Source organism: Apis laboriosa, unplaced genomic scaffold (assembly GCF_014066325.1).
Source record: "Apis laboriosa isolate Shangri-la unplaced genomic scaffold, ASM1406632v1 scaffold74_cov149, whole genome shotgun sequence".
Classification (NCBI taxonomy): domain Eukaryota; kingdom Metazoa; phylum Arthropoda; class Insecta; order Hymenoptera; family Apidae; genus Apis; species Apis laboriosa.
Genome location: NW_025224330.1, coordinates 509692 through 537479, shown reverse-complemented (window position 1 = coordinate 537479; position 27788 = coordinate 509692). Strand labels below are relative to the sequence as shown.

At 41.8% G+C, this 27788-nt stretch overlaps 1 protein-coding gene across 3 annotated transcripts in view; it reads left to right on the top strand.

The window, feature by feature from the left end:
- The window catches only part of LOC122719331 (protein groucho-like), a 126426-nt gene that overhangs the window by 51465 nt on the left and 47173 nt on the right, over positions 1 to 27788 (top strand). For 2 of the 3 annotated variants that reach the window (XM_043945056.1, XM_043945055.1), the window contains exon 4: positions 1915 to 1959. The exons of the other annotated variant lie outside the window; for it this stretch is intronic. In XM_043945056.1, the coding sequence (XP_043800991.1) occupies positions 1915 to 1959 (45 nt within the window). The remainder of the gene's footprint in view (positions 1 to 1914; positions 1960 to 27788) is intronic. 3 annotated transcript variants of the gene reach the window in all.

Sequence of the window (27788 nt, the reverse complement as noted above, 5' to 3'; positions counted from 1 at the left end):
ACCTAGATTTCTGAGCAACTGACTCTCCATAATAAACGAACTAATCCAAAACTATTAAAATTCGATTATTTGTATTCAATACGCGTAAAAATTAAAAAGAAACACAAAGCTACGTTTGAAGTTACGTATAAAGAGAGAGAAAGAAAACTACAAAAGACAAACCTTTTTCTCCTCCCTTCGTATTTAAAAAATAAATTCACAATTTTTATTTTTTCTTCGCCTCTCCGATCTATCGAATTACAGGAACGGAGAACCACTGTCCGGTAGGTGAATTAGTTAAAGCATACCCGAGCCGGGATCTTGTACACACGATGTAGATACGATGTTACGAGAAACCGGTCTTGGACGGTCGCGTACACGCACGGGACACGCGTGCACACACACACACACACGCGGAATCGTTTGGACGGCTATATATATATATATATATATATATACACATAAAGTAAGAAACGATTCTACGGTCGTTTTTCTCATTTTCTCCGCGCGGTTTATCCTCCAAGGTTCCTGGCCAAGATCTCGCATTACGGCTCAATTTGGCCCGCTTTTCGTAATCTCGTTCGATCGATGTAATCTCGGCTCTCGGCAGCCTCCCCCTCCCCCTCTCTCCCCTAAAGACCCTCTTCCAAGGGTTCTTTTAGACGTTATTACGAATTCGAGCAGCATCTCGGTTTAGGTAACTCGATAATTCGATTAGCCCTTGGGAATCCTTCCGCTCGGCTTAACCGGCTACATCCAAGCCCTCCCCCTCCCCTCGCCCGATCGACTTTCCCTTTCGCGATATATTTCAACGGATTCGTAGACGTCCATCTTCACCGATGGAATTTTCGAATATCAAAAGATAGGAGAAGGAGGAAGGGAAGAGTCGAGTAGGATAGTATTATATAGTTATATAAGGGGCCGCGTTTAATACAAAGTGGAGAGGTTCCATTAGCTCGGAGGAAGATCGATCGTCGAGATCGGATCGTTGCGGCCGGCGGCTCTACTCGTCCCACCGGCCGGGATCGTGCAATTGAATCACGCGTTGCATAATAAGTTGCAGCTGAATATATATTCGGATCGGAGACCAGAATGCCTTCTCGACCACTTTTTCTTTTTTTCTCTTCTCTTCTCTTCTTTTCCCCTCCCCCCTTTTTTTTTCGTTCGGGTTGCCGTTGCTACACGCCAGCGAAATTATTTATCGGCGGACTTCTGGCACAAATTCCCTTTATCTCGATCGACTTGGATCGGGATCACGAGTTTTTTTTCTTCTGCCTTTTTTTTTTTTTTTTTTTTTTNTTTTTTTTTTTTTTTTCCCCCTCCTCTCCTTCGATATATATCACGATATATAGGAACGTGAGTGTGTTTTTCGGGGATCGATGCATGTCTGTCGCATTTTAAATTTTTACGATTGCGATCTTTCGTATTTGTGTTCTAGATTTAATGGTCTTCTAGAAATCGATAATTTTTTTTTTTTTTTTGTTCTTGCCCAAGAAAATAAAGCAGGGGTAATTCATTTTCGTGGTGAAAGTGATTGGTCTGGAAAAAGTAGCGAGTAGAATAATTTTGTACAATTAATTAATTTAGCGATATTTGTCCAGATTAAAAATAAAGAAAAAATAAATATGATCCATTTAATGAATGGATGATAAGTGAGCAATAAGTAAGCATCAAGAGGTTGGTGTCATTTTTTCTTTTTTTTTTTTTTTTTTTTTTTTTTTTGATTGAAAACTATTATTCACGTAGGCGTGCGCGTGGACGAGAGACAAGATTACAAGAAAAGATTTCACACGCGCCGCGCGCGTATCGTCGCCGTTAACGCTTGTATCCAGCATGCTTCTTCGATATCGCCTCGCCCCCGCGCACGCCTCTCGCCGTCTTTTTACACCTCTCTCACGTCCAATACATCTTTTCCTTTTTCTTTTATTCTTTCAGTATTACGAGATGTCCTACGGGCTGAACGTGGAAATGCATAAACAGGTAAGCCTTCCCATCGTCTTCATTTGAATTTCAAATCAGTATCATCGAACCGCTCCGAGATAGATAACCGCCAATCGTGCATGCACGCGCGTGTACAAGCCGTTTCACGCGGCTGGTTATCATACAATTCTCTAATATTCCTATTAATTAATTGTTCTTCAATTTCTTCGATAATAAACGAGAGTTGTACGTCGAGAGTTTCGAATGATCTACGATAACGAATCAATATCCGATGCAAATTTATCCTTAAACAATACAAATGCAAATATAAAAATGGAATAATTTATTTTCATCGACGTTCTCTCTCGAGATGAGAGACAAACGCAGATTACTGGAAATTAAAAAATTGTCGAAAACCCTTGGACGCGTCGCTCGAGACTCGCGCGTGAAACACCCTGTACCCTCTCGAATATACCCGCACACGTACACGAGCCCTCCCCTTCCCCCTTCACCTGTGTTCAGATTACGCTCGCGTGCACCTGTTTTACACGCACGTGCACCGACAGCACCGGGTATAGTAATTACTTCGTTGACTTAACGCGCGATAGAACGCTCGGTCGAAATTTATGTTTTCATTCGTGGCGCGAGCGCGAACGGACGGACGGCCAATATCCGTGCCCCGACTTACTAATCGTTCGCCTCGGTGGTTTCGCGCGTGACCCTTAATCCGAAATTAAAGGGAGGGGGAGAGGGAACGGGGACGATCTCTCTCTCTCTCTCTCTCTCTCTCTCTTGCCCTATTGAATAAATATGTAAACAAGGTAATAACATGCAAATTGCACAAGGGGAAAGGGAGGAAAGGTTTCTTCCGGCGACCTTTGGACGAAGAAAAAGCGGAGGGAGGGGGGAAGGCACCGGTCGAGCCCTTTATTACGAATTATTGAGCTGGTTGCCGCGCCCCTCTTCTGGGATTCTTCTTCAGGGATGCGTGTTGCGCGAATGAATAAGATAGACTCGATTAATCCGGTGAGATTGATTTAACCCTTCGTGTTAACGTTATATTTTTTCTTTATGTTGGAGTATAATAGAGCTACGCTTTGGAGGCTTTTTCTATGATATTTTGAAGATATAATAGAATGTTGTTTGATGATAGTTTAAATAACGATATTCGAATGGGGTATTAATCGTTAATTTTGATCAATTAGTTGCTATTGTATGTGTGTTTTTTATTTGAATAATTTAATATTATTTTGTTGTATCGATTTTTAAATTAATCAATTAATCATTAGTCGATGACGAGAAATATGAAAGAAGAATAACGAATCGAAGAATAATTTTCCAAACCGTCCGATCCGTCAACTGGAGTCATCTAGGTCGACCCACAAATTTTTTTCCTCTCCAATAGTCCTCGAAATAGTCGTCCGATATCGGAGTTATTATCGTCCGTGGTTATATCGCCGTCCCATCATCGTCCGTTTCACGTCACATTTCACTGTTTGCACGGAAAAATTACATTTCTCACGAGTCCCTTTGACAGAGCTCACAGATTACGTCACTTCTTTGACCGTATCTTAACGGGATTTATCGTAAGAGCGGGAAGAAAAATGGCGCAAGGTTGCCACGGAGGATATCTTTCTCTCTCTCTCTCTCTCTCTTTCTCTTACATAATACTTTCCCGGGTGCCTGTTAATGGCCCCAGACCGATCTGTTTGCCGTGTAAACAGACAGAAATAGGATTGGAAGTGGTTCGTTTGATATCGAGAATTAACCCGGCTACGGGTGAAGAGGGGAGGGGGAGAAGGAAAGAGACCGAGCTGCTCTCCTCTCCTCTTCCTTTTTCTCCTCCCTCTCCCCTCTTCAATGCAGCCCCGTCGAAAAAACACATTCTCGATATTAATAAAGAAAAAGTACTGTCGCCGGATTTGCATCACAAAGATCTCTCCCCGTCGTGTTTTTCTTGCCCCCTCCCCCCATACCCGACATCCATATTCATCGCGGCGATCGGCCGATTTGAATTTCCCGTTTTCTCGTAGCTCGATCGTGACCGCCATTGTAAATATCCCGATTTTTCTCTCCTTCGAGCAGCCTTCCTCGTCTCGCCTCTCCTCCTCCTCCTCCTCCTCCTCCTCCTCCTCCTCTTCGAAGGAAAAAAAGAGAAATGGCAGCGTACGAGTTCGCGTTAGTGGACCAAAAGCGGAAAGCTTCGTTTCGTGCTCGCTTTTACGGCATTCCCGCACGTTAATGTGGTCAATTGATGTTGTCCTCGTCCGTCGTTTTTATATAGGCGATTCATTTACGAGGAGCGGCCATAAAAATTTATCGAGTCGAAACGGCCTCGAGGATCGTGTGTGCACGAAAATAAATAGCATAATGGAGGCTTGATCGACGATGGTCACGTGTTCAAGAGAGAGACGTTTTCGTGAATTGTCGCGATCTTTGTAGCAACTTAATCGAGACGATTTCTCTTTAATGGTATCGTTAATCGTGATGTTATAATAAGAGACGACAAATGGGGCGGAGGGTTAAAGATAATAATTGCGAATATACGCGTAATTGTTCGATGATATTTTAAACACGCGAGAGAGAAAAGGAAAAAGAGTTCCTTCTTCTAGTTTCTGTATTTTCTTCGTTGAAGAATCTCGATTTTCACGAGAGGATAAATAACTCCTCTTCCATCGAGTTTCTTCCGCGCCAACCTTTCGCGCTAAACTCATTCGCCCTCATTGCTCGCGATTTTTCTCGCGTTACCTCTTCGCTCTCCACTCTTCCAGCTTTCGCGTCGACGTGCCACGAATAATGCCCGCGTTTATTGAATATTTAGCAGCCGGCCTCCCCGCTTATTTCCTCCGCTTCCGCCGCTCTTCTTTCTCTTTCCCTTTCAACCGGATGCAGAGCCCCCTTGGATCGCGAATCGGGCTTCGTGTCGGTTGGAAAATCCTCACCAAAAAGGGTGGAGGATGAGGAACAACCGTGAAAATTCGCTCGAGATTATCGATAGACAGGGGGAAGATTATGCGAATAAATATCAATGCATACGTGTTTATTATTGATTGAACAATGAAACTGTACGAATATGTGTATAAAATGAGATGATAAAAGAGGATATTATTAAGACGTCTAGTCTTAGATCTTTCGAACACAATTACAAGTTTGTTATTTTAAATTCATAACTTTTACTCTCTCACGTTTATAAAAAGATTATTTTAATTGTACAAAAATAAAGATACATACTCTTCCAAAAGTTCTCTCTCTCTCTCTCTCAATGACACGAACGAGGAGAAAAAACCCAAGAAGTTTCAAGTTTTATAGCGAGGGGGGATACACGACTCCCGTGGAAAGACAAGTAGGCAGGATTGTTGTTTTTTTTTCCCTTCCCGTCGCCGATAAATTCCTACGAGAGATTTACGCTCGAGCTTTATTTCGGCCAGGCGAAGTGGAACAAGGCCGTGAGGAATCGCTCATGTCCGTCTTCTCGATTCGTCCCGGCCGTGATGAATCGGGTCGAACGATCGAATTTCCACTCTCGAGACTCACGAAAGAAGAGTAGGAGGAGGAGGAGGAGAGGGCCTCTATCCGTGAATTCGACTCGTATCCGGCGCGAAACCGAACGTTTTCACAGCCACTCGCTGCGAACCGGTTACATCTGAATTATCCCATATTCATTGTAAAATGTTGGACGGCCGTCAGATGCTGTTTACACGATCGTATTTCTACGCCGCAATTTCACGCTCGATCGCGTTTATAAAATCAAAACCGACCCTTTCACCATAGATTCCCTATATATATATATATTCGATCGAGAAATGATTAATCGTCCGCGTTTGCGACGAGAGTTGGACTCGAATGAAAAACTCGTGGAAAGAAGAGAGAAAGAGAGAGAGAGAGACACGATGCAAAAAGGGAGGAAAATTGGGAGCGGAAACGGGACGAAACGGGGAATGGGGAGTGTATATAGGGGTCGAAGGACGTGGTGTGAGATGAGTAACAACTCTGACGACGCGAGAGGGTAAAATATCTGGACGGGATACGCGGTGACGTTTCGAATCGAATTTATCGGGCGTGTATTAACGCGGTCGGCCGGTCGGTCAGTCTGGCAAGTGTCTGCGAATGGCGGTGTAAACGCGCTCGATTTCGCCCTGGATGTAATTAACGTCGGGTAATTCCCGACAATTACCGTCATCATCATCATCCATCAGACCGCAGTCGACCTGTTACGTTTTCCTGTTATATACCTGTACGATAATTGTCGTCTCGAATCACTGGTTTCGCATCGATGGATGGATTACTACACGCGCGGCCTCGTTAAAAGGGAATGAAGGAGATGTTGCGCGCAACATCTGTCGTCGCTTCATAATAATGTCTTAATACGTTCGCGCACCAATTTTTCGAGAATCGAATTTCCAGACGAAAAGTTGAAAACGAATTTAATCGTTAAATTAATCAATTTATGCAGAATCGGAATGTTTATGCATTTACAAAAATCTACGGAAGAGTTTACGGAATAAATGCGTATTATTCGCGATTAATATATTTATTTCATGAAAAGTTGCGTCCGACTTTAACTCTGATATACTCGCGATATACTCGTTCAATTTGTAGAAAAATCGATCGAAATGTTATTCGAGTAGTGTCGTTAATATTGTCAAATTACACCTCGCACGGCGAGCAATTGGGATACAACAACAACAACAACCGGCGACAATATTCCATCGTTCGTGCGCCGTAGCTCGAATCGAATCGTCGCCCAGTTCGAATTTTCGCTCGATCATATCCCATTTTTTCCTACCTCTCCCCCCCCGCTTGTTGTTTTTTCCTTTCTCCCATTTATCCAACGCCGCTGTTACCGGGCTCGTCGTCGTTCTTGTTGTTGTTGTTGTTGTTGTCGGCGTTGTACGCGTATTATCGCCGCTAAACGATCACCGCGTTTTTATTCGCGGCAAGCGACGCGTATTGTAAATGTTTTCGGGCATTACTCTCGATTCTGCTAAAGCTATTACCGGCGATTCCGCAGCTGCAATACGTGTCGAGCAGTCGGAAAATTCACGCATGAAAAGTACCGGCGGCCACCGAGAGTGATTCGATTTCGTTGTTTTGCGTCCGACTCGTTGCGCCCGCCGCCCCCACCCATCTTTTTCATCCCCGCTTCCCCCCCTCTCCGCCTCGCCTCGTGTTCAACCCCGTATAGTCTGCTCATTATTCATTTATCGGTTTAACGAGTACATCCGCGAAAAAGCGTTGCAAAATACCCGTCGAAACCGGTCGATACCGTGGCCCCTGCTGCCCCCCCACCCTCCGCGCTCGTATTTTCTCTACTAATTTCCTTCCCGCGCCGATTTCACGCGTTGCGCCGCGATCTCGCGTATCGCGATTTTTCCCAGTTTAATGCTCCTCCCCTCCCGCGCGGAATTGGCGCGCTCGAAATTTGCTCGTTATTTAAATCGAAGGCTTATCATCGAACGCGGGAAACGCTTCAACGATTTTCGAGATTCGAATAGGAGAGAAAGGGATTCTTTTTCCCCCTCCTCCGGTTCTATAGGTAAATCTAGGATTCATCGTATCCTCCCATCGTATCCTTTGTCCCTGCTGCTGTATGCCGGTGGTGTGGCGAAAAGGAAGGGGGGGAAAAAAAGGAGTCGCGGTCGTGGAATCTCGTCAGGTGCTTCATGAATAACTCCTCTGAAAACCGGCGCGATTCCTCTCCTCCCGCTCCGCGCCACCGTAAGGGTAACCTAATACACGCTCGGCGGGGCTCTTTCTCTCCCCGTTCACGTCCGTCCGCGTGTACGTTGGCCGTCGCTTTTTCCACGTTTTTTATTGCGTCTGCAGCGGCACCACCGGTTTGGTCGCCTGGGCCCGCGCGCCTACCACGCGCTATTATATATATAATATAGGAGAGGAGAGAAGAGCAGATTGAGAGGGAACGTTGTGTAAAGGAGAAAGAAGGGAGAAAGAGGCGGGGGAGGATGGAGAGGCGACGGTGGTGGTTGAAAGAGTACGGGGGCGGAGGAATGAATGGTACGCCGGGGAAAACGCGGTGGTGCTGTGCGCGTCGCCTGTGCTGACGGGAGATAGGGTGAATCGGTGATGAGTGCGCGTGGGACAGAGAGAGAGAGAGAGATAGGGAAAACGAAGAGCAAAATTCGCTATCGGAAAAATCGAGCCTCTCTGTGTGCCACCGCGCCGACCTCTCCACGCACACACATGTTTTGCCCCTCTCCCTACTCTCGTTTCTATCCCCTGCCCGCGTCCTCCTCCCATCCGTCCCTCTTCTCCTCCCTCTCTTCTTCTTCTTCTTTCCTCCTCGAACCGCCGCGCCTCGCCCACCGTTGTTGCCGCATCCGTGTGTAACTTCGATCCCATGTATCTCTCCGTTCCCCGGTTCGACACACGGTTCGTGTAACGCGCGCGTGTAAGGGAAAAGGGGCGTACGTGCGTGTGCGTTGTGCGGCTTGGCACGGCCGCGAAGAACGAGTCGCAATATGTGCGCGATAAAATATATATATATATATATAGAAATGTCGTACCCTTTCTACTGTTGTACGTCTACATCCTTTTTCTCCATCCCGTTTCGAGAGGGAAAGGGAAGAGAGGAGAGGGTATTATGGCCATTCCTATGCGGCGCCCCCGGTGCGCCTTCGAGGCTGTACGTTGTGGCCTCTTTCAGCGCAGGGATCTGCAATACCGATGGGGGCTCCGATGTACCCGATACAACGTCCTCCTCCTCCACCATGCTCGCGATCTCTCAACACGATAAGTCCTTTCAACCGGCACCGGCTCCGATCCCGTTTCTCTCTTCTCTTCCCTTTGCCCCCGTGTGTATACCAACCTCGTGTCCTCCCCCTATCGGTGCTCGTCCTCTCTTTCTTTCTTTTTTTTTTTTTTTTTTTTCTCTTTTGCTCGCGGGGATAGGAAGGATGGTTACTCGGAGACGAGGAGGAAGAAGGTTTTATCCGGAGCAACTCGAGTTTGCCTGACTGGAAATACCGCACGAATTGAGTCTCTCGACTTTCTTCGTTCTTCCGCAAATGGCTGCCCCTGTCGTGCCTCTACCCCCTCCCCGATCTCTTTTGAATAGGATGCCAATTCTGTTTTCGAGTGAAAAGAGAATTCTTTTCCTCTTCTTTCCGCGACACTTATCTCGGGGATATTATATCGCGGATTTTTCGTGATTATATTCGTGTCTCTTACCCGAGGATAAGTTATTTCCTCTTCACTCTCACTCTATTCTGAATGATATGTATATACAATTGTTTACACTTCTTTGGCGTATTTTCTTTTCTATAACGTAGCCTTATAGGTTTTTCGTACCAAAGGTGGAGGAGACGGCCCATTGCGTATATATTCGCCGGCCATAAGCAAACACGGCGGTCTCGAACCGACTATAATTAAGAACAACGAGTTGGCACTTTTCCACGAGGGTAACGCACTCGAGAGCCTACACCTCGAGACCAGAAAAGGGAGAAAAAAGGGTGGCGGAGAGGAGGAGGAGAAGAAAGAAAGAGAAAGAGAGTTACGCGGATGAGTTAACGCTGTAACAACTCCTCTCCTCCCCCCTCGTTACGCCAAGGGAATAACCCTTTCTCTCGGGGTCATTAACACGCCAATATCGAAAGATCGCCGGCAGAGAGAGATAATAACTCGAACGGGCCATGAATTTTTATCGGGCGTTATTTCTCCCTCTTTAAGACCATCGTCAACCTTCAGACACTTCGAGACTCTCTCGCAGCAAAGCTTAAGAGAGCCGCTTGATTCCCGAGCTGTGGTGAACGGCCACTTAAATTTCGCGCGCTGAAACCCGCACCCCCTTAAGGAGCTGTCGTTAACCAGTCCAAGAGACCCCCTCTCTCTCTCTCTCTCTCTCTTTCCCTCCCTCCGCTACTGTCGTGGATTTAAGCACTCCCGTTGGTTTCACGAGCTCCCGTTGTCGAGCAACATTTGCGGGATAGCTTTTACCAGCCGTACCACTTTTACGACTCCTTCCACCCTTTCCCTCTCTCTCTCTCTCTCTCTCTCTCTCCCTCCTTTATATCTCTTGCGACTGCTCCTTCTCACTTACTCCCCCTCTTACTTCCTGCGCTGGCAGAAGAGGAGAGACACTCCAGGAGGAAACTATAAAACTATTACGCGTGTCGCGTCCCGTTTAGCGCGTCGTGCCAAGTTGGCATGCAGATGCGAATGGAGTGTATGCGTGTCTCGCTTTCATTGAAACAGTGTTCACTCTCAGTGTTTCCTCGCTCCACACTTCCTCTATTTTACGAACCCTTACGAGGGAGAATCTCCTTGGGAATTTGACTCAGAAGGGGGAGAGAGAGAGAGGGGGGGGGTGGTGTGTCGATCGAGGGGGAGGCAATTTGTTGCCGGCGCCGCGTCTTTGAACGCTCGTTTTTATATGATCTCTCGCCGCGTATTCTGAATCATGAGCGATAAGCCGGGGTTTTAGGGTATTTACATTTAATTAATCTCGGGGGAGCTGCTCCTGCGAGACGTCCCAGGGGGAGGGCGTATTTATGTAGGAGGTCTTGGGGGAGAAGGGGAGGAGGAGGCTGGACCCCCGTCCAGCTTTTTATGCGCGACGTTTCGCACTTTTATCGGTGTTAGCATTATGCCCGCTATCAAGCGGAGGGTGGAAAGAACACCTCTGGGAATCGTTGAGAGGTTCACCCCTTTTTCTCCCTTCCTTTTCTCCGTTAATTCGTTTCTTCTTTTGCTTTTCTTGGCGTGTCTTTCCTTTTTTTCCTGACGTCGATGGTGGAGAAAAATGGAAGCAATCGATCCAGATGTTGAAAAATATATGAAACTTATTTTTGGATGATCGATTCAAAATATTGAGATAGAGGTAAATGGTATTTTCTTCCATTTCAACGAGTAGTATATAATAACTTTTCGATTGAATATTCACATGATCAGCAGTTATGAGTGATTTTTGAGAGGTTCACCCCTTTTTCTCCCTTCCTTTTCTCCGTTAATTCGTTTCTTCTTTTGCTTTCCTTGGCGTGTCTTTCATCAAGTTCCTTTTTTTCCTGACGTCGATGGTGGAGAAAAATGGAAGCAATCGATCGAAATGTTGGAAAATATATGAAACTTATTTTTGGATGATCGATTCAAAATATTGAGATAGAGGTAAATGGTATTTTCTTCCATTTCAACGAGTAGTATATAATAACTTTTCGATTGAATATTCGAACACATGATCCGCAGTTATGAGTGATTTTTCTGAGATGAGTTTTGTTGTGGCGATTGCGATTTAATCCACGTCTCTCTGGTTAAAAAAAAAAAAGAGGAAGAAGGAAGGGTATTATTCAAACGCGAGGAGCGTTAACGAAGCCGAATCGAAAAATGATGCCAACCCCTCCCGTGCACGTCCTTTGAGAAACGCCTTTGGCAGGCGGATCGTGGAAATTTCTGTCCTCTCTTGCCGGATCGGTGAAATCTCGTTGGTGATCTGAAAGCTTCTCTTTTCTCTGAAATTACAGGCTATATTAAGGCGAGACCGTGGCTGGAATTAATGATTACAGTCTACTATCCAACTTTAATCGCGCGGATTTGCGGTTGAATGTCGGCGGATCTCTTTAATCACATCATTCACGTTTCTTTTACAGTTTTTTTTCTCTTTTTTTTCTACGCTGTTTACACACCCTTGTTTCGTGAAATCAACTGTGCCGCCTTGGATACCGAGAGAGATACACTCTACCAGGAATAATTTATAATTTTAATACACACATGTATATATATTTCTTTTTTTTAAACTCAAGTTTACCTATTTTTCATTTAAAATTACACTCGTCGTTCCATTATTAGAATTCCTCGCCTCCTCGAATATTCCAACTTTACATATCATTGAATCAAGCACATTAGAATTGGCAAATATTGAGAGATAGAGGGGGAAAAAATATTAAAAGACAGAGAGAGAAGGAGACAGGATACGAAAGCATGAAATCGACGAAGGAAGACGTTTTCGAATCGAGGGTATCGAGCTTTGCCACCCCTGTTGATCTTCCATCGCATAATCAGCGGCGGAGTTAATTGTATCCACTATCAGCAGGGCACGAAGGTCTTGTTTTCCTCAATGTTCATCCCGGAATTACGAGGGTCCGCCGATAATTCCTCGGTGTTTCGCCCGTCTGTGGCTGCGTCTGTGTCTGCTGCGCGTACCATAAACGGGCCGGCCCTAAAGTCGCGTTCACACGATGCGAATTCCTCGTCGTGTACATGCCCCCTCGAGAACCATCAGATAGGTGCAACGGAAGGGGATGCTTGCTGGATCGTATCGGTGAAGGAAGAAAGAAAGAGAGAAGAAAGAGAACGAATCCTATCGATCTCTCTCTCGTGCCACTAATTTAGTATCTCGCTCCTCGTCGTTAATCATCCCGGATATGGTGTATTTAGATGCAAGTTCCAAAGGGGTTCGCATCCTCGAGCGACAATGCAGTGCACAAGAATGGAAAAAAATTGGATATCGTAGAAACCGCGATTGTTTCGGGTTACATTTTGTTGTTGCAAGTTGGCACGAGATGATCGATCGATCGATCGATCGATTCGGTTGGATTTCACGAAAGGAATGTTTTTTGTCGATTTTTTCGCAGATGGAAAATTTTAATAAGTGTTTCAAGAAGGAGAGGGGATGTAAAATACGTAAGTAACACGCGTGGATCGGTTGTTGAAATTTTATTAACGCGCGGGGAAATGGGGTGCGGAAATAAAAATGAATCGATGCTATTACGCGCTATTAATTCCCTCTCTCTCTCTCTCTCTCTCTCTCTCTCGCCGAATACAATATTCATACCAATGAAGAATTCAATTTACAACCGATACCGATTTTCTATTTTACGAAATGTAGCGGATGGTAATTGAATCGGCATTAATTTGTATGAATCATCTGTTCAACAATCCCCGTAAATAAATTAACCAATTCGAATTTTCAACGATCCCAAACTATATATATATCAAGCCATTTATACTATTTTATCATTTCTTGACAAATTTAAAGAGCGTTAAAAAGATAATAAGGGGCAGAGAGTATCGAAACGCTGTGAAAACGTATATAAATAGACGTTTTAGATTGATCGTTCGAATGTGTGCGCATGCGTCTAATCTCGAACGAGGATCAAATATTTAAGCAAGAATTATGTTCCGCGTGATAAAAGATTATGGAATCGCGGCAAGTAAATTCGCTTGCAAACACATTCGCGAGTAACACCGTGCTTTCCAAGATTCCCTCTTCGAAACTGGGGGGAAATCCCATCGCTGGAACCTATTCCACGGCTAACGTACACGCCAGCCCAATAATCGTGGCCGGCTACACTAGAATACCACCACGAATCTCGACTCGAGAGAGGAGTCCCTCTCTCTCTCTCCCTCTCTCTCTCGTGCTCTGTTTCCCTATCCAAAGGGAAGAATAGCGAGAGAGAGAGAGAGAGAGAGGATAGGAGGTCAGCTTCAGCGGCCAGGCCGTTAATGTTTAGCGCAATCAGCGATAATGGCGGTCTATGGCGCGTTTAATCAAGGCAGTAGCCCGTTGCGGCTTGCGGTTCGAAAGCGGCCTGCCCCACGGTGCAAAGGAAAGGGTCAGTCTCTGTGTACAACTGTGTTCTCCTGCCCGCGTGTGTGTATACGTGTGTGTAGGTCTATATCGTATTCGCCACGTGTCTCTCTCTCTCTCTGCGCGAGGGACGTGGGGCGAGAGCGGACACGAAGGGTTGGCGAACAAGAGGGTTGAACGTATCAGGTGTGCTTAGCGGTCTCTGCTGGCTCGGCATCGCCTCGACCAGAGAGCGACCACTGTACACGCACACACCAACGGTATTATAATACACCGGGATCGGGCCGAGCACCGACCTGAAAACGACGCGTCTCTCTTTCTCCTTCTCGTTCTTGCCCAATTGTGCTCTTCCGTCTTTCGCACACCCTTTCTTTCTTCTACGTGTACGGAACGTTCGTTGTTACGGTAATGGAAAGGGAAGCAAGTTTTCCTCTTTTCACAGTTTGTTCTTCAGTTTATTCGCTTGCGGTTGGAAGGATAACGCTTGAGATATATTAAATATTAGAATATATAAGAAATATATTTATATATTGAGATAAATATATTTGATAAATATTATTTAGATATATATAGATATTGGGATAAATATTATTGAGATATATTAAATATTGCGGAAATATTAAAAGTGGGATTGGAGTCGTGCGTGGAGAAAATTTTGCTTCGCTTTGCACGATGATTCTATATTGAAAATTTGCGTCGTCAGAGATGGATATAGATAGATATATTTGGGCATATATTATTCTTCGAGAGCAAAGTTTTTTCGGAAGGAAAGAAGGAAAAAATGTTTTCTTCCAATACCTGATGATTTATTCGAGCGTATGCGAAAACACAGCGTCAGCGTCAAAGCTCCGAGGGATATTCTATTGGATACCTGCGGTATCGGTGATTCGAAATCTTATCGAAAGCCACCGTTGTCGTAATTGAATAGCCTCCTATCGAGATTCATTTGTCACGATCCATCAGCCGGAGGACCAAAATTAGATCCTCCGCGCGGATAAGTCTTTCCGCCTCTTTCTCGAGGCGGAAGAGCAGATCGGGATCAGAGAGATTCACCGGGTTCGATCGAGCCTCGACGAGGTCAGAATTTATCGTCGACGCTATATCATCGTCACGATGGGCATTAAGGGGAGGGTGGCCCCTCCCCGGAAACGTGTACGCGCAATCGATTATTTACGACAAATTGCAGCCTAGTAATTTATTAGGAGGTATATCCCGATAACGCGATTTTCTCATCGAGAACCTATTTGGAGGCGGCAATCTCTCCTGGCAACCAGTTTCCTCTCCAATACCTGGCATGGCGCGTCCCTCTTAATAGCCTCGCCAGCCAAGCCTCGCCGTTGTTATTGACTGCTACCGCCACTTTCGTGGTTACGTGTGGAGGAGACCTCTCTCTCTCTCTCTCTCTGTCTCTTCGTCTCTCTTGGCTTTCCTGCTCGTGTCTAATATCCTGAGTGCCGCCAATTTGCCCGGCCGTAACCTACTGACACGCTGATCGATCATTCCGCGCCTCGAGACATCGTCGAGGAAGATGGAGAAAGATCGCGAGTTCACGTTTAGTGATAATTAAATCGGGTTTTAAAATTTTTTTCTCCAAGTTAACTCGCGAGACTTGCACTTTTTCTATGTAAATACGATTGAATGGTATTTGTTGGACAGTGTAGGTGCTGTTATCTTAGTCTTTCTTTTGCATAAAATATATTTCAAGATTTAATTAATGTTTTTAGGTATTTTAAGAAAATAGAGGATAAAAGAAATTGGTGGAAAAATGACTTTTGATTTTTTAATTGATTAAAATTAACTTCTTCTTTGGCAATCTTTTTAATATATATTCGGATGTTTCTTCATTCGCGAGAAATGAAAATTGTTTCTCTACGGGACAATGAATATCGAATATCATCGAAGGATCGTGTAATTTCGTCGAATTTTTTAGAGTATTGTCTATATATATAACTCGCGATGATTTTTCTTTTCTATTTTCTTTTTCATCATTGAACATTTATTCGTTGCAATCGAAAAAGTAGGATCCCTCTGTTGGGAAGGGTCTCGAGGCGAAGGACGAAGGAACATTGGCGAAGAAGATCGATGATCGACGCGCGCTCGCAGCGTGGATCTCTCTTTCTTTTTTTTATCGTGTATATATCGATACGTCGATTACTCATAGTTGGGGGGAAGAATGACCTGTGCTCTCGTTCTTCTCTTTATCTTTAGTTGTAGAATGATTGAGTAATATATAAGCGCTCCTCTCGATCGTGTTTTCTCCTTCCCGACTATCTTATCGGCCCACTTTTCCTTATTCACCACGTCAAGAGAGAAATTCGATTCTTTCCGTCGAACGAAACAATCCGTCTAATTTAATCTCTCTCGTTTCCTCGAGATCTCGAGTAAATTTTTATATAATATTCGTGTGTAAGTATGTAATTAAAATTTCGAAGGAAGAAGTGTTATAAATATTTGCAATGATGATGATGATCCAAAAAAAAAAAAAAAGAAAAAAAAGATAAAAAGGATATCTCGTTAATAATTCGCGAACCATTAAGAATTTGTGTTTTAATTTCTATTAGGTGGCAGATTGTACAGAGTGGAGGATTATCATCTGGCCGAGAGCTAGTTAGTTAATAGCTCTTGTTTACCCTATTCAAGCAGAATCACGCTGGTTAAGTGGCCATATCTAACTGACACCAAATTGGAGAGGGGTGAAACGAGCTCCTGCTGCTTTCAGAAAGCCAGCAATAATAATTTTTTTCCTCGTAAATGATGACAATAATTATCGATCAAAAGCATTACCATTAGATCCATGATACTTTTTCCCAAGTGTATAATTCTTTCTCAAATTGAAATTCATTTATCGTATCCTTCAAATTGGAATAATGAAACGAGAAGATTTATAATTTTTCAATATTTCAACAAAGAAACTTTACTTTCATCCAACATCGGAGATCCGTCCATACGTTAACAGCAACGCGTCAGATCGTTACTTAATCAAAGTTAAGTAACTGTGGACACCCGTTGTATCGAGGTTTACAACGTTGGGGGTCGGCCACTCGAGAAGCGGAGAAAGAGAGGGGAGGAGAGGAGGGGGGAGGGGAGGGGGTGGAAAGCTCGAGTGCCTGCCTCAGCACTCTGACGTTCAAACATCCAAACATCCCGATCTTTCGCCGTCTGTCAGATTCTCTCCTCCGCCCCTATTGGAGCTCGAGTACCACTTATTCTCCTCCGTCGTCTCTTTCTCCATCTCCTTCTATGATCTCGTAGCAAGTCCACTTTACCTCCTCCTCCTCCTCCTCCTCTTCACCAGGTCTCTCTCTTTCCCTCTTCCTCACAGACGATACCAAAGCGCCTATGTCGCCGACTGATGCCAATGCTGGCTTGTGCTGCAGGTAACAATGACCTCCCTTCCTCTCTTTCTCTCCCCCATCTATCTCTATTTCTCTCTCTCTCTCTCTCTCTCTCTCCCTATTTCCGTGTATATCTTGCTTTCTGGGGGGGATTGGATCCCTTGGATTCAGATGTATATACAAAGACACACGGATGGGGAAGAGAGAGAGAGAGAGAGAGAGGAGCATTCTGTGCGCAGCGACCACTCGAAGTCATCCCTCTCCTCGACGAGCAGCCACGATGAACCCCTGAATTGATTGCAGCCTGTTTACCCTCGAACATTCACACATAATGGTCGGCCCTCCTCTCGACGTTGTCGATTACCCTCTGTCTTCAAAGCTTAACCTCTCAGACTGTTCTCAAGCTGTACGCATGATCAGTCATCGATCCGTGCTCTCATCGGATGGTTTTATTTTCGATCGAGGTTCCACGATCCGCAGGTTTTCTCGTATTTTCGTTATATAGGTGGAAAGAGGATGTCTATTCGCGTGATTGATTTTTCTTTTTCTTTTTTTTTTTTTTTTTTTTTTTTAGAATAGAAATCGGACGAATCCTTTGAAGTCACCGATTATATACGAAATATTTATAACATATCGTTCAAAAATCGTAAGATTCGTATTTTCATTACGAGAAGGATGAACCAGTATATAACAGTTGTTAATTTTAAGTTAATTTTATGACTTACGACTTCGCTCGAAGAAATCCTCAAGCACCTCTTGGATCGTCATCCAGTTCCCAATTTCTTTCTTTCAAACACGTTTTAAAAAAAGAAAAAAAATCTTCGAAAAAAGCACAAATATAGTCACAAATATAGTAGTCAACGCACGATTCCACAATGGATCAACAAATTATTTTCGCGCCTATCTCGCGAATCTCATCGTATTCATTTTCGCGGCTCCCAGAACACGTAACAGCTGTAACTTTTGTCTCGATAACTCGCCTACAAGCCCGACATTATTCGTGGCCGTAGTCCATGTTGCGCGAATCGTTTGCTCTGTTGTTATTTTTTTTCCTTTCTCTCTTTTTTTTTTTTTCCATGCTCAAACGCGTGTGCACATTCACACGCGTAGGCATTTCTCGATGTTGGCCGATCGTATAACGCGGGTCGAAGTAAAGGTGAGCCAGAAGGGGAAGAGAGAGGGGAGGGTTGAAAATGCGGCCGCGAGCCACGTGTGCGCGCAGCATCGAAAACGCGGCGGAGCGCATAAAATTCCATCGAGGGAGGGGAGGGGAGGGGAAGGGAAGGGATATCTGTGTTTTTCCCTTCGTCCACCTCCTCTCGTCCTCCTCCCCCTCCGTGTTCCGCCGCCACGAGCAAAACCCCGTCCTCCTTTCTGACGCGGTACAACCAACACCGCGGAAAATTAACCGAATGACAATGGCGAGCTCTAATATTTATACGAGCAATTTTCGGCGCGACCAGCAGCCAGCCGGCCGCCGCTTGCTCTACCTGCATCGCCGCTACTCTCTGCCCGCAATTCTCTCCATAAATCGCGGACAACGTGTATTCGTCACGCATGACAGCGTTGCCGAAACGGCTGCTTTTTTGGAAGGGGGGAGGAGAGGGGGGATGGAGAGGATGGTTCTGTTTTTATTTCGTATTTGTTTTTTTCCTTTACTATTTTTTCTCCCTTTTTTCTCTTTTTGTTGTCCCCCTTTCCCTTCTTTTTCGTTTTTTAATTTTATATCGGTCGATGATCTGCGTGTGGGAAAAGATAGGAAATTGAGTTAAATTGAGAATGAAAGTGTTATTATCTTTTCACGTTAGAGTTTTCGTGCAAAAAGAGAAAGGAAAGGAACATTGAAGTCATCCTCTCGATTCTCGTTTAATACATGGAAGCAGAAATTATGGGTCTAGTGACATTTTTTTTTTTACCCCTAATGAAATACTACGTTTCTTCCAGAAATAAAGTTTGGAATGGGTCAATGAGACGAGGTACAAATGAGAGATTTTAGCAATTGAAAAACCGGAAGGTTGTATTGAGATAAATGAAAAAGCGTTTCAAAGGACAAGCTTCCATCTTTCTAATCGTTTTCATTCGTTTTTCGAAAATCGAAAGTTATGCGATTCCAATTTTTTCCAATTTTTGATAGAATTTTTCAAAGGTAAATTTTCTTACGTTTATAAGAAGATTGCTCGTAATAATATCTTGAATATCGATGAATATTAATATCGCGATCGATTTTATTAAAAGCTGTCTTTCCTTCGAATAAATTACGTGAAACACGTGTATTTAAGTAACAATTATTAATGCATAGATTCCATAAATTACCATATTTACCGTCGACAATGTGTAAAAAAAAAAAAAAAAAGAAAAGAAGAAAAAAAATAAACATTAGTTATTTTCCAACCAGAACCGAATGGATTAATTGAACAACTCGATGGCCGTGAGATCTCGCATGACTCTCAATTCCCAGATGGAAATTCGATTCTTGGGGAAACACTAATTTTCTTGAGCCGGATAATTGATCGTCGGGCGAGAATAATACCGGTCGGTTACGAATAATATATAAAGTTTCTTCATGCAAAGTAAGCGTGGGAATTGTTCCGCGTTTAAATTGCCTATCTCGTTATGCGATATCAGCGCTTTCTGAACGGATCGATCAGGTTTAATCGCGGCAGATGGATTCGTGCCCCAACCCCACCCCGCCCGGAGAAATCGAAAAGTGAAATTTCTAAATGCTCGGGTTCAATTATCTTCCCTTCCCTCCCTCTCTCTTTTCAACGCCTTTCGGATTTCTCAACGCATCGATCATCGCGGGCCAACTTTCCACGCTCTAAGGATCTCCTCTAAGCCTGCGTAATAACTGGCTAAGCTAGATAACAGATAAAGCGTTAATCACTTCGCGATGCAACCGGTTATTATTTTCCTCGATGCGAAGAAAACAAAAAAAAAAGAAAAGAATGAAGCGATTACAGCGAGCTGATTAAGTCCAGTTTCCTTCACGAACAATGAGTAATCGGTATCGCGCCAACAACTGACTATATATATATATATATATATATTTTTCTTTCCCCGACACATTCAGTTTATTATTAAATTTATTCCGTAATTTTTATCGCAATATCGAATAAATAATAATAATAACAACGTAAGATTCAAAGGATTAAGTAATAGAATACTGAGAGTAAAGATATTTGATTCGAACGATATTTTCAGAGTTCCTCGCTAATTTTTTTTCTCCATTTTTTTATTCCATCGAGAGAGAGAGAGAGAGCGAGTCAAACAGAATTTCCGCATTGTACCAACAATTCATTTGTCCTTTCCGTAACGCGAGCGCGCGCTGTTGGCGTAGAAGTTTGCAGCAGAACGAGGATTGGTTACAGAAAGCTAAATTGATTAAACCTAACTTTCGGTGCGGCGGACGAGCACAATGGCCGATGAGTTTTCAACGGTTCCTCCTGTATATCCTCTTCCCCCCCTCCCTCCCCCGTTTTATCGTAAACCCGTTGCACAACTGCAATGCATCCGCGCGCACCCTTGTCCCGGCTATTCACTTTATCATTTCGATACCAATTTAAAATTTTTTTCGAAATAGAAAAAAAAAAAAAGAAAACAGAAAAAAAAAAAGTCCGTTGCGTTTCCCGTTTATAACGAAGCCACGCGTGTGGTGCACGTGCGTGGAGTCGTTGCGGGAAAAAAACTTACGAAACGATAATATTTACGCGGGATGGCGAGGGGGGAGGGGGAGGAGAGACAGAAAGGCTGTCGTTGAAGCAGTCTTCTCGCCCGTTTATTACGAATAAATTAATAGAATTCGATTCGAGGATTCGTGCGAGACTTCCTAATAAATTAACTTCCATTCAAATTTGGAACGTTTCAATTTTCAACGAGTATATATCGAGTAGGTCTCGTTTCGGTTTCACTATGCATTTTAATCAGCCACGTTTCGACTCGACTATCCTTCAAATTCGCTGCACCGGCGATCTCCGAATTGATCGCGCTCTCAACCGATTTGACTACGATCCAAACTGACAGCGTTCCAAATCTGCTAAACATCGATTTGACTACGCTTTCCTGATTTGATAACCGGCCAACTTACGCTTACGCTTCTCTCGCGAGATTCAAAACTGTTGACTGGGCAGTGGAAAACAATAAATAAAATATACGGCACGGTTTAGCTGAATGAATATATTTTATATTATACGTGATTGCGCGTATCTGTTTATAAAACATTTGAAATACGTGTATCGAAGAGAAAGAAATAGCTAACCAACTGTGAAATAATAATGTTGCTGACAACATTCAATAATGAAATCGTATATATAAAATTTCAGTGAACTTTAAATTCTATAACAAAAACCCTCCCCCAAAACTCTTCCCGATTAATTTACGAAATATCCCTCGTTCCATCCCATAGAAGAAAGTCGTTACAAAAAATATATCTGTATACCCCTTTCTCCATCAACAACACAACCCACCCTACGCACAAACCCTATCCTCTTCCTAATTTTCGAATTATCAGATTATCATAACTAAAATCTAAAAACAGAAATCAAACTTTCGATTTATAATCCCAATTAATAACCCCCTCCCCTTCAATCATCTCTGTGCCCAGCAACCCTCCAGTTTCGCGTGCTCGACTCGATTAAATCCAACTTCCTCCCCCCCTCTCCTACGAGCGTACATACGGACAACGAAATTTTCGCCGCTTGTTGTGCGGTTGTCGAGGAGGGTTGCCTTAACGTAGGCGAAGCGACGACGTCGAGGAGGGGGGATACACGGTCGCGCGGCGGATACATCCGGCGGCTCCACAAGCCGCGGAATATTGCAATCACGCGGACGTTAGCCGGGCTTTACAGCGGAGTGGTGTATAGGAGGGGGCTTACCAGAAACCCAGAGAGTTAGCCGAACACGCCGGTTTATTTGCTCGTGTAGCATAATACCGGGGGAAAGTCCGACGAGCAACTGCTGGTTTACTCGTTAGTGCCGAGTAACGGGCCGTTTTACCACCACCCTTCTCTCCCTCTCTCTCGTATATATCGAGCCAAACGTGTGCCGCCTCACACCCCCGCAAACTTTCCGCCCAAGCTTATAACCAGCCCGCGTTGCCGTTGCTTGCTGACTCTTCAATTAAACGCGTACCACCAATGCGTCGTGGCAGACGCGTAAGTAAGTAAGTAAGCGTAGGAGGAGAGGGGGTTAAAGCAAAATCGGTAAAGTTGGAGGATGAAACGTTTGTTTTACTTGAAAGAAGGAGGATGAGTAATATGTGATGCGATGTTAGACGTTAGGGGTGTGTTTTGACAGGGTTGTGTTTGTCGGGGGTAAGAATGGTTAAAATGAGTTGTTTAGGGTAGTGAAAAGTAAAAATGCAGTTCGGATTGTAAAGACAGGAGTGAAATTTTGATAAACTTGAAAAGAATAGAATAATAAATGATATTGAAATAAATAAATAAATTCGTGGAGGAAATTTTAAAAAATCTTTCGAATCGATTCGTCAAAAAAAAAAACGTAATTTTCTTTTTTTCAAACACGTTGTGATATTATTACCCTTTTGTGTACGCAAATCCTCCTCAATTAAATTAAAAGTATTTTGAAACGTTAAATTTAAAAAATTTCATCTCTCTTATAGAGTCGTGACGTATCTGTAAATAATAATTCGATATCGATCGAATGTTAGCTTATATATTTTGTATAATAATATTTCTATTTTGAAAATTGAACTCTATTCTATTGTTTTCTTTATTGGTATGCAGGAAATTAGTAGCTAATGATTGTGATAAATGAAAAAGTGGTCGAAAGGTTTTTTCGCACAGAAATAATGTAGCGCGTGTTATTTTTCAAATAATTTCTTCCTTTCTTCCCTCGCGTTTCGCAACCATGTCGTTACGTGTTACCGGTTTGAAAAAAATGTAGATTCTCTTTTTTTCTTTCAGGCAGCTTTGAACTTTGGTAAGTTTATTTTTCGAGAGAGAGAGAGAGAGAGAGAGAGTTTATTTCACGGCGCGCGCGAGGTTGAATTTACACGACCATTTTCTTTGTGTGTTTACGTAAAATTTAAAATGTAATCCCGGCAAAGGTGGAAATATTTTACTCGAGTGTATCCTGGCCCATGGGAATAACGAATTTCGTTAAGCGTAAACATTTGAGCGAGCGGTTTTAATAACTATTTTATAACTATTTTAGAACAGATACAACGCAGAAGAGTAGATTTGGACGAACAGTTTATTCCAAATTAAAATTTATTCATATCGTATACGAAAACGTCAAAGCGAGTAATTTACTCTTCTCCCTCGTTTAAATTGTAATCTCTGTTATTTTTACCGAAAATCTTTTTTTTCCAAAAAAGAAAAAGAAAACTTCCTTGGATTAGAATCGTAATAATTTTTTTTTACATATCGAGGAATCGTCCGTTTTTACTTAAAGACTCGACTCGAAAAAGCAGAGAGTATTCAAATAAATTTACGAACTACTATTTCTAAACGTGGTTTACGAAGTTCGACGTTACACGTCCAAACAGTTGTATACCACCTTAGATTTTTGTTATCATCACCTTTGTGCCAACGTCCACGCGTGTTTGTTTTACGAAAGCGATAACAAACAATGGTTCATCGCGGAACGAAACTTTGCCCGAGCTCGGGCGAAAAGAACATGGGCCAAACAAAATATCAAGGTGTACGTATATAATATATGTACATATATATATATATATACATAATATATATTCCATGTCACGCAATATCTTTGATTTGATTATTTTTCCGCGGAAAATGCTTTGATAATTTAATAATATTTTTCAAACATACTGCTTTTGGACTCGAAATTAATAAATATTGATGCGTGTGTATTCGTTGGATCATATCATTGACGAATCGATTCGAAAGATTAAAATAAACGTCGTCGTGACTTGTATTTAATAAATTGTAGGTGTTATAATTTAACAGTGTGGCGAAAAATAGAGTCGTCGAAATTCGAGTATTTTAAATTATTTATAATCCAACGAATAAGACGTAATAAGAAATAACAATTTCGTATTTATCGTCTTTTATATTTATTTTGACATCTAGAAGAAGTATTCGCCAATGTATTTTGTTCCTGTCGGTTTTCCAAAACAAAAGTTAAAAATTAAAAGTTCTTTGTGGAAACGTCACAGTTTAATTCGAAACATTCGAGAATAAAGGATTCCTATTTATAATCCACACGCGGCTGCTTTCACGTGGGCTATAATGAGGCGCAATTTCGAGGCGTGGGAGGTCGTAAAGAACACGCTAGTTACGGGTAAACTGTTTATCGAAGACAATAATAGAGCACTTTTCGATGATAAAATGGTGGAGGAAACACGAGGAGAAGTTTGGTACAAAATAATAAAGTACACGAGTAAGTTTTGTCCTCCCGATTTATCAGTGGTTTGTTCGATCAAGTAACTTTAATTTTATACTTGAAACAGTTTTCGATGTTTTACACACTAGAATCATTGGAAATATTTTTCATTTTTGTCAAATGAAAAAAGAGGATAATAAATTTTGATATCCTATATATAATTATATTCATTTACGTAATTTCCTTTTTTTCAAACGCGTTATGATATTATTACCCTTTTGTGTACGCAAGTCCTCCTTAATTAAATTAAAAGTATTTTGAAACGTTAAATTTAATAATAGTAATCTTCACGATATTACGTACATTAATCCATCTTTCTATAATAAATTCAAACATTATTCTATTCGTCTAATTTAAAATCAAAAATTAATTATAACAATCCACGATATGATACTATCATAATCGATATCTATTATTAAATCATCCTCTGACATCATCCTCTGTCAAATAATCCTGCCAAAAATCAAATAAACAAAAATATCCATCCTTCCTTTCTTCGATTTCCGATTCATTACGCCATCTTCTCACACCTGTGATAAATGATGGAAAAAAATTAAATAAAAATCAACGAACAACAAAAAAAAAAGAATCCAATTTTCCTTCTTCTTCTTCTTCAACTTCTCATCCCCTTCTAAAACTTCATCTCGAATCTAAACGAAAATCAGGATATCATCCAGATCCGTCTTTTCTCCCGATCATCGAGATTATTCCCAGGAACGCGGGGTATTAGATTATCGGCTGTATATCGAGATTCGGTTGCGTAGGCGGGATGGAAGCAGGGGGAGGAGGGGGAGTATTCGGTTCACGTCACCGTTTTACCGGCGAAGAATTTTATCGGCGGCACTTTGTCGCTTTGCGTTTTCATGCCGTGAACGTTGCTGCCAGACGGGTGTCTCTGTATGTGTGTGTGTGTATGTATGTGTGTGTGTATGTATTCCAAGAAACGCTTATTTCACGTGGCGTACGACGGAGATCCGTGTCGACGCGGAAATGCGGTGTATAGACGCGAAGTGCAGCCACTTTCCTAAAGCTTCTTGCGGGTTCCGCGATATTACGAGCAATCTCTTTCTTGTCTCGACGCGCCTCAGCACCGACGAATTTGTTACTCAACCGATGACGAAATATTTTATATCCGGCGAGCGTATATCAAGTGGGGAAAAAATTTTTCCTCTAATTAGTTGTTACGTTTTTGTTTTTTTTTTTTTTTTGTATAATATGGAATTGAAATACATCACGTGTACTTAGCTATACGTTAAATCGTTAGAGGAGGATTAGAAAGTATATATGATAAGATTAAAGTGGTGTTTGAGGGGTAGTCTGATCTTGAGAAATTAATAATCGATAGAGAAGAAGAAACGAGGAAATGATAATTACTAATTCTGAACGTTTAATTTCTACGATCTTTTTTAACATTTTTAATTTAAAATCCTCTATTAATGTGTATTATAAATATTTTCAATCCGTATAAAAAGAAATTTGAATACGAACGATCAAATTGAAGACTTTTTCGACAGACGTACCGATCTATAAAAAAAAAAAAAATAAAATAAAATGAAATAAAATAAAATTAAAAAGATCATCGTTAAATCGAGCACGAATCAAAAATATCCGAAATATCTGAAAATATCGACTCGAAAGATATTCGACTTTCGTCGAGCGTACTAGTATCGCATATCGTGTTCGTTGATGGCAATCTCTCGAGCGGAAGCGGATAGAGTGTCTTTTGCAGCGGAAAAAAAGGGGGACACGTAGCCAGAGTCAGAGACTGGCAATCTTCTTGGTCCAATTTGGCCTCGGTAGGGAGGAAAAAAATTCATTCCGGACAAGGTTTTCATCTCTCCCGTGTGAAATCCGGGACAATGAGCGCCAAAACTCTCCTCCCTTCAAACCAACCCCCTCTATTTCCACCTTTTATTCCTTTTCACCCTTTTCTTCGCGCGCTGACTAAAGCATCCATTCATTATTTCCTTGGTTACCTCTTCAACCGGAGAAAACTTCTTGGCAACGCAATTACGTCTTGCACGTCTCTCCCTCCATCTTGTCTCGCCTCTCGCGCGATTTTTCCATTCCTTTCTTCCTCGCGGGGGAGGGGGAGGAGGAGGAGGATTCTTTCAACCTCCGCGGCTTGATTATGCGCCGTGAAATTGTATCAACGCGCTCGAAATTAACGCGAAACTTCTCGTTTGCACCCTTTGTGACCACCACCCTCCCAGCGCGGATTTAAAAGGCGAATTTTGCGCGCCACGAACTCGAGAGAATACAATTTGAAGAAGCTTTTGCGGAGAGGTTGGTATTCTTTGTTTTATTGTTCGTGCAAAGTGATTTTCAATAGGGACAGAGATAACGATTGGGGATAAATGAAAGATTGGTGGTGGTGGTGGTGGTGGTGGTTTGCGACGCTTGAAGAAAGTTTGTGCAAATTATTCCGTTGGAATTGTTGAGGGAAATTCATTATTGAATGAAGAAGAAACGAGAGGAGTTGTGGAATTATGTATATCTCTTGGTAATGAATTTGATGTTGAAGAAACGTGAAGAAATGAAGAACGTGAGAGGAAAATATTTGATAAGTGGATTTTTGTTTTTTTTTTATTTTTTTTTTTTTTTTTGTTTGCTGTTTTATTGTTACAATAATGCTTTGATGTTTCAATGTTAAGAGAATATAATAGAGAAAACGAAATTGTAAATTTCTTTAAGTAAATTTATGGGGAGGGGAAAAATTGGTGGATTTTTCTAGTTTTATATATTTTAAAGTTAAAAAAAGAAATTGACAGAATGATTCAAAGTTCGATTTTAAAATTAATTTTTATGTAAAAATTGAAACTCATAATGTTTAAATCAAAATCTACGAATAATATCGTTATATTTCAGTTTTATATAATTGTTTTTTTTTTTTATTCTTTTTTATTAGATTATTATGAAGGATATTAGTCGTGTTTATCTTTAAATAATGGATTATGAGAATTAATTAAATTGCTATGAGATTAAATATTAATTTACTTTAAAAATATCTGATTCTATAGGGAAAAAAAAACTTCGATACGAATAGTTTTGATTATCATTGCAATTTGCAAACAGCTAGCTAAAATCTACATTTGCATAACTAAAAATAAATTTTAGAACGATAAGAGGAACAAGTTTTTTTTTTGCATAATTCATTTTAAGCAAAAAAATAAAATAACTAATACTTTAAACATTTTAATTTTATAATATATCTATATACATAAATCTTAAAAAATCTAATTTTTCATTGACGAGACGAGTAACAATATTTGAAAAAAAAATTACCGTCTCTTTAATTTTTACGTGCAATTGCATACAATATTTTACATATAATAAACATAAAAAGAAATTGCCTTCAATCTTTATCTTTAAAAACAAAGTGGATATAAAAGAACTCGCCCATTTTATCCCTAATAATTTTTTCCGAGATATCTTGTTAACTTTTCAAAATCTTTTTCACGACATTAACTTACCAGCATCCACACTTCTACTCAGTTTCACTGTCCAACAAATTTTCGATTTCACAAAAATTCACAATGATAAAAATATCCAACTCTCACCAAATATCACCATACATAACCCTCAAGGTGTTAAAGAGGAATAATTTCCCTCTTCTCTCAAAAAAAAAAAAAAAAAAAAAAAAAAAAAAA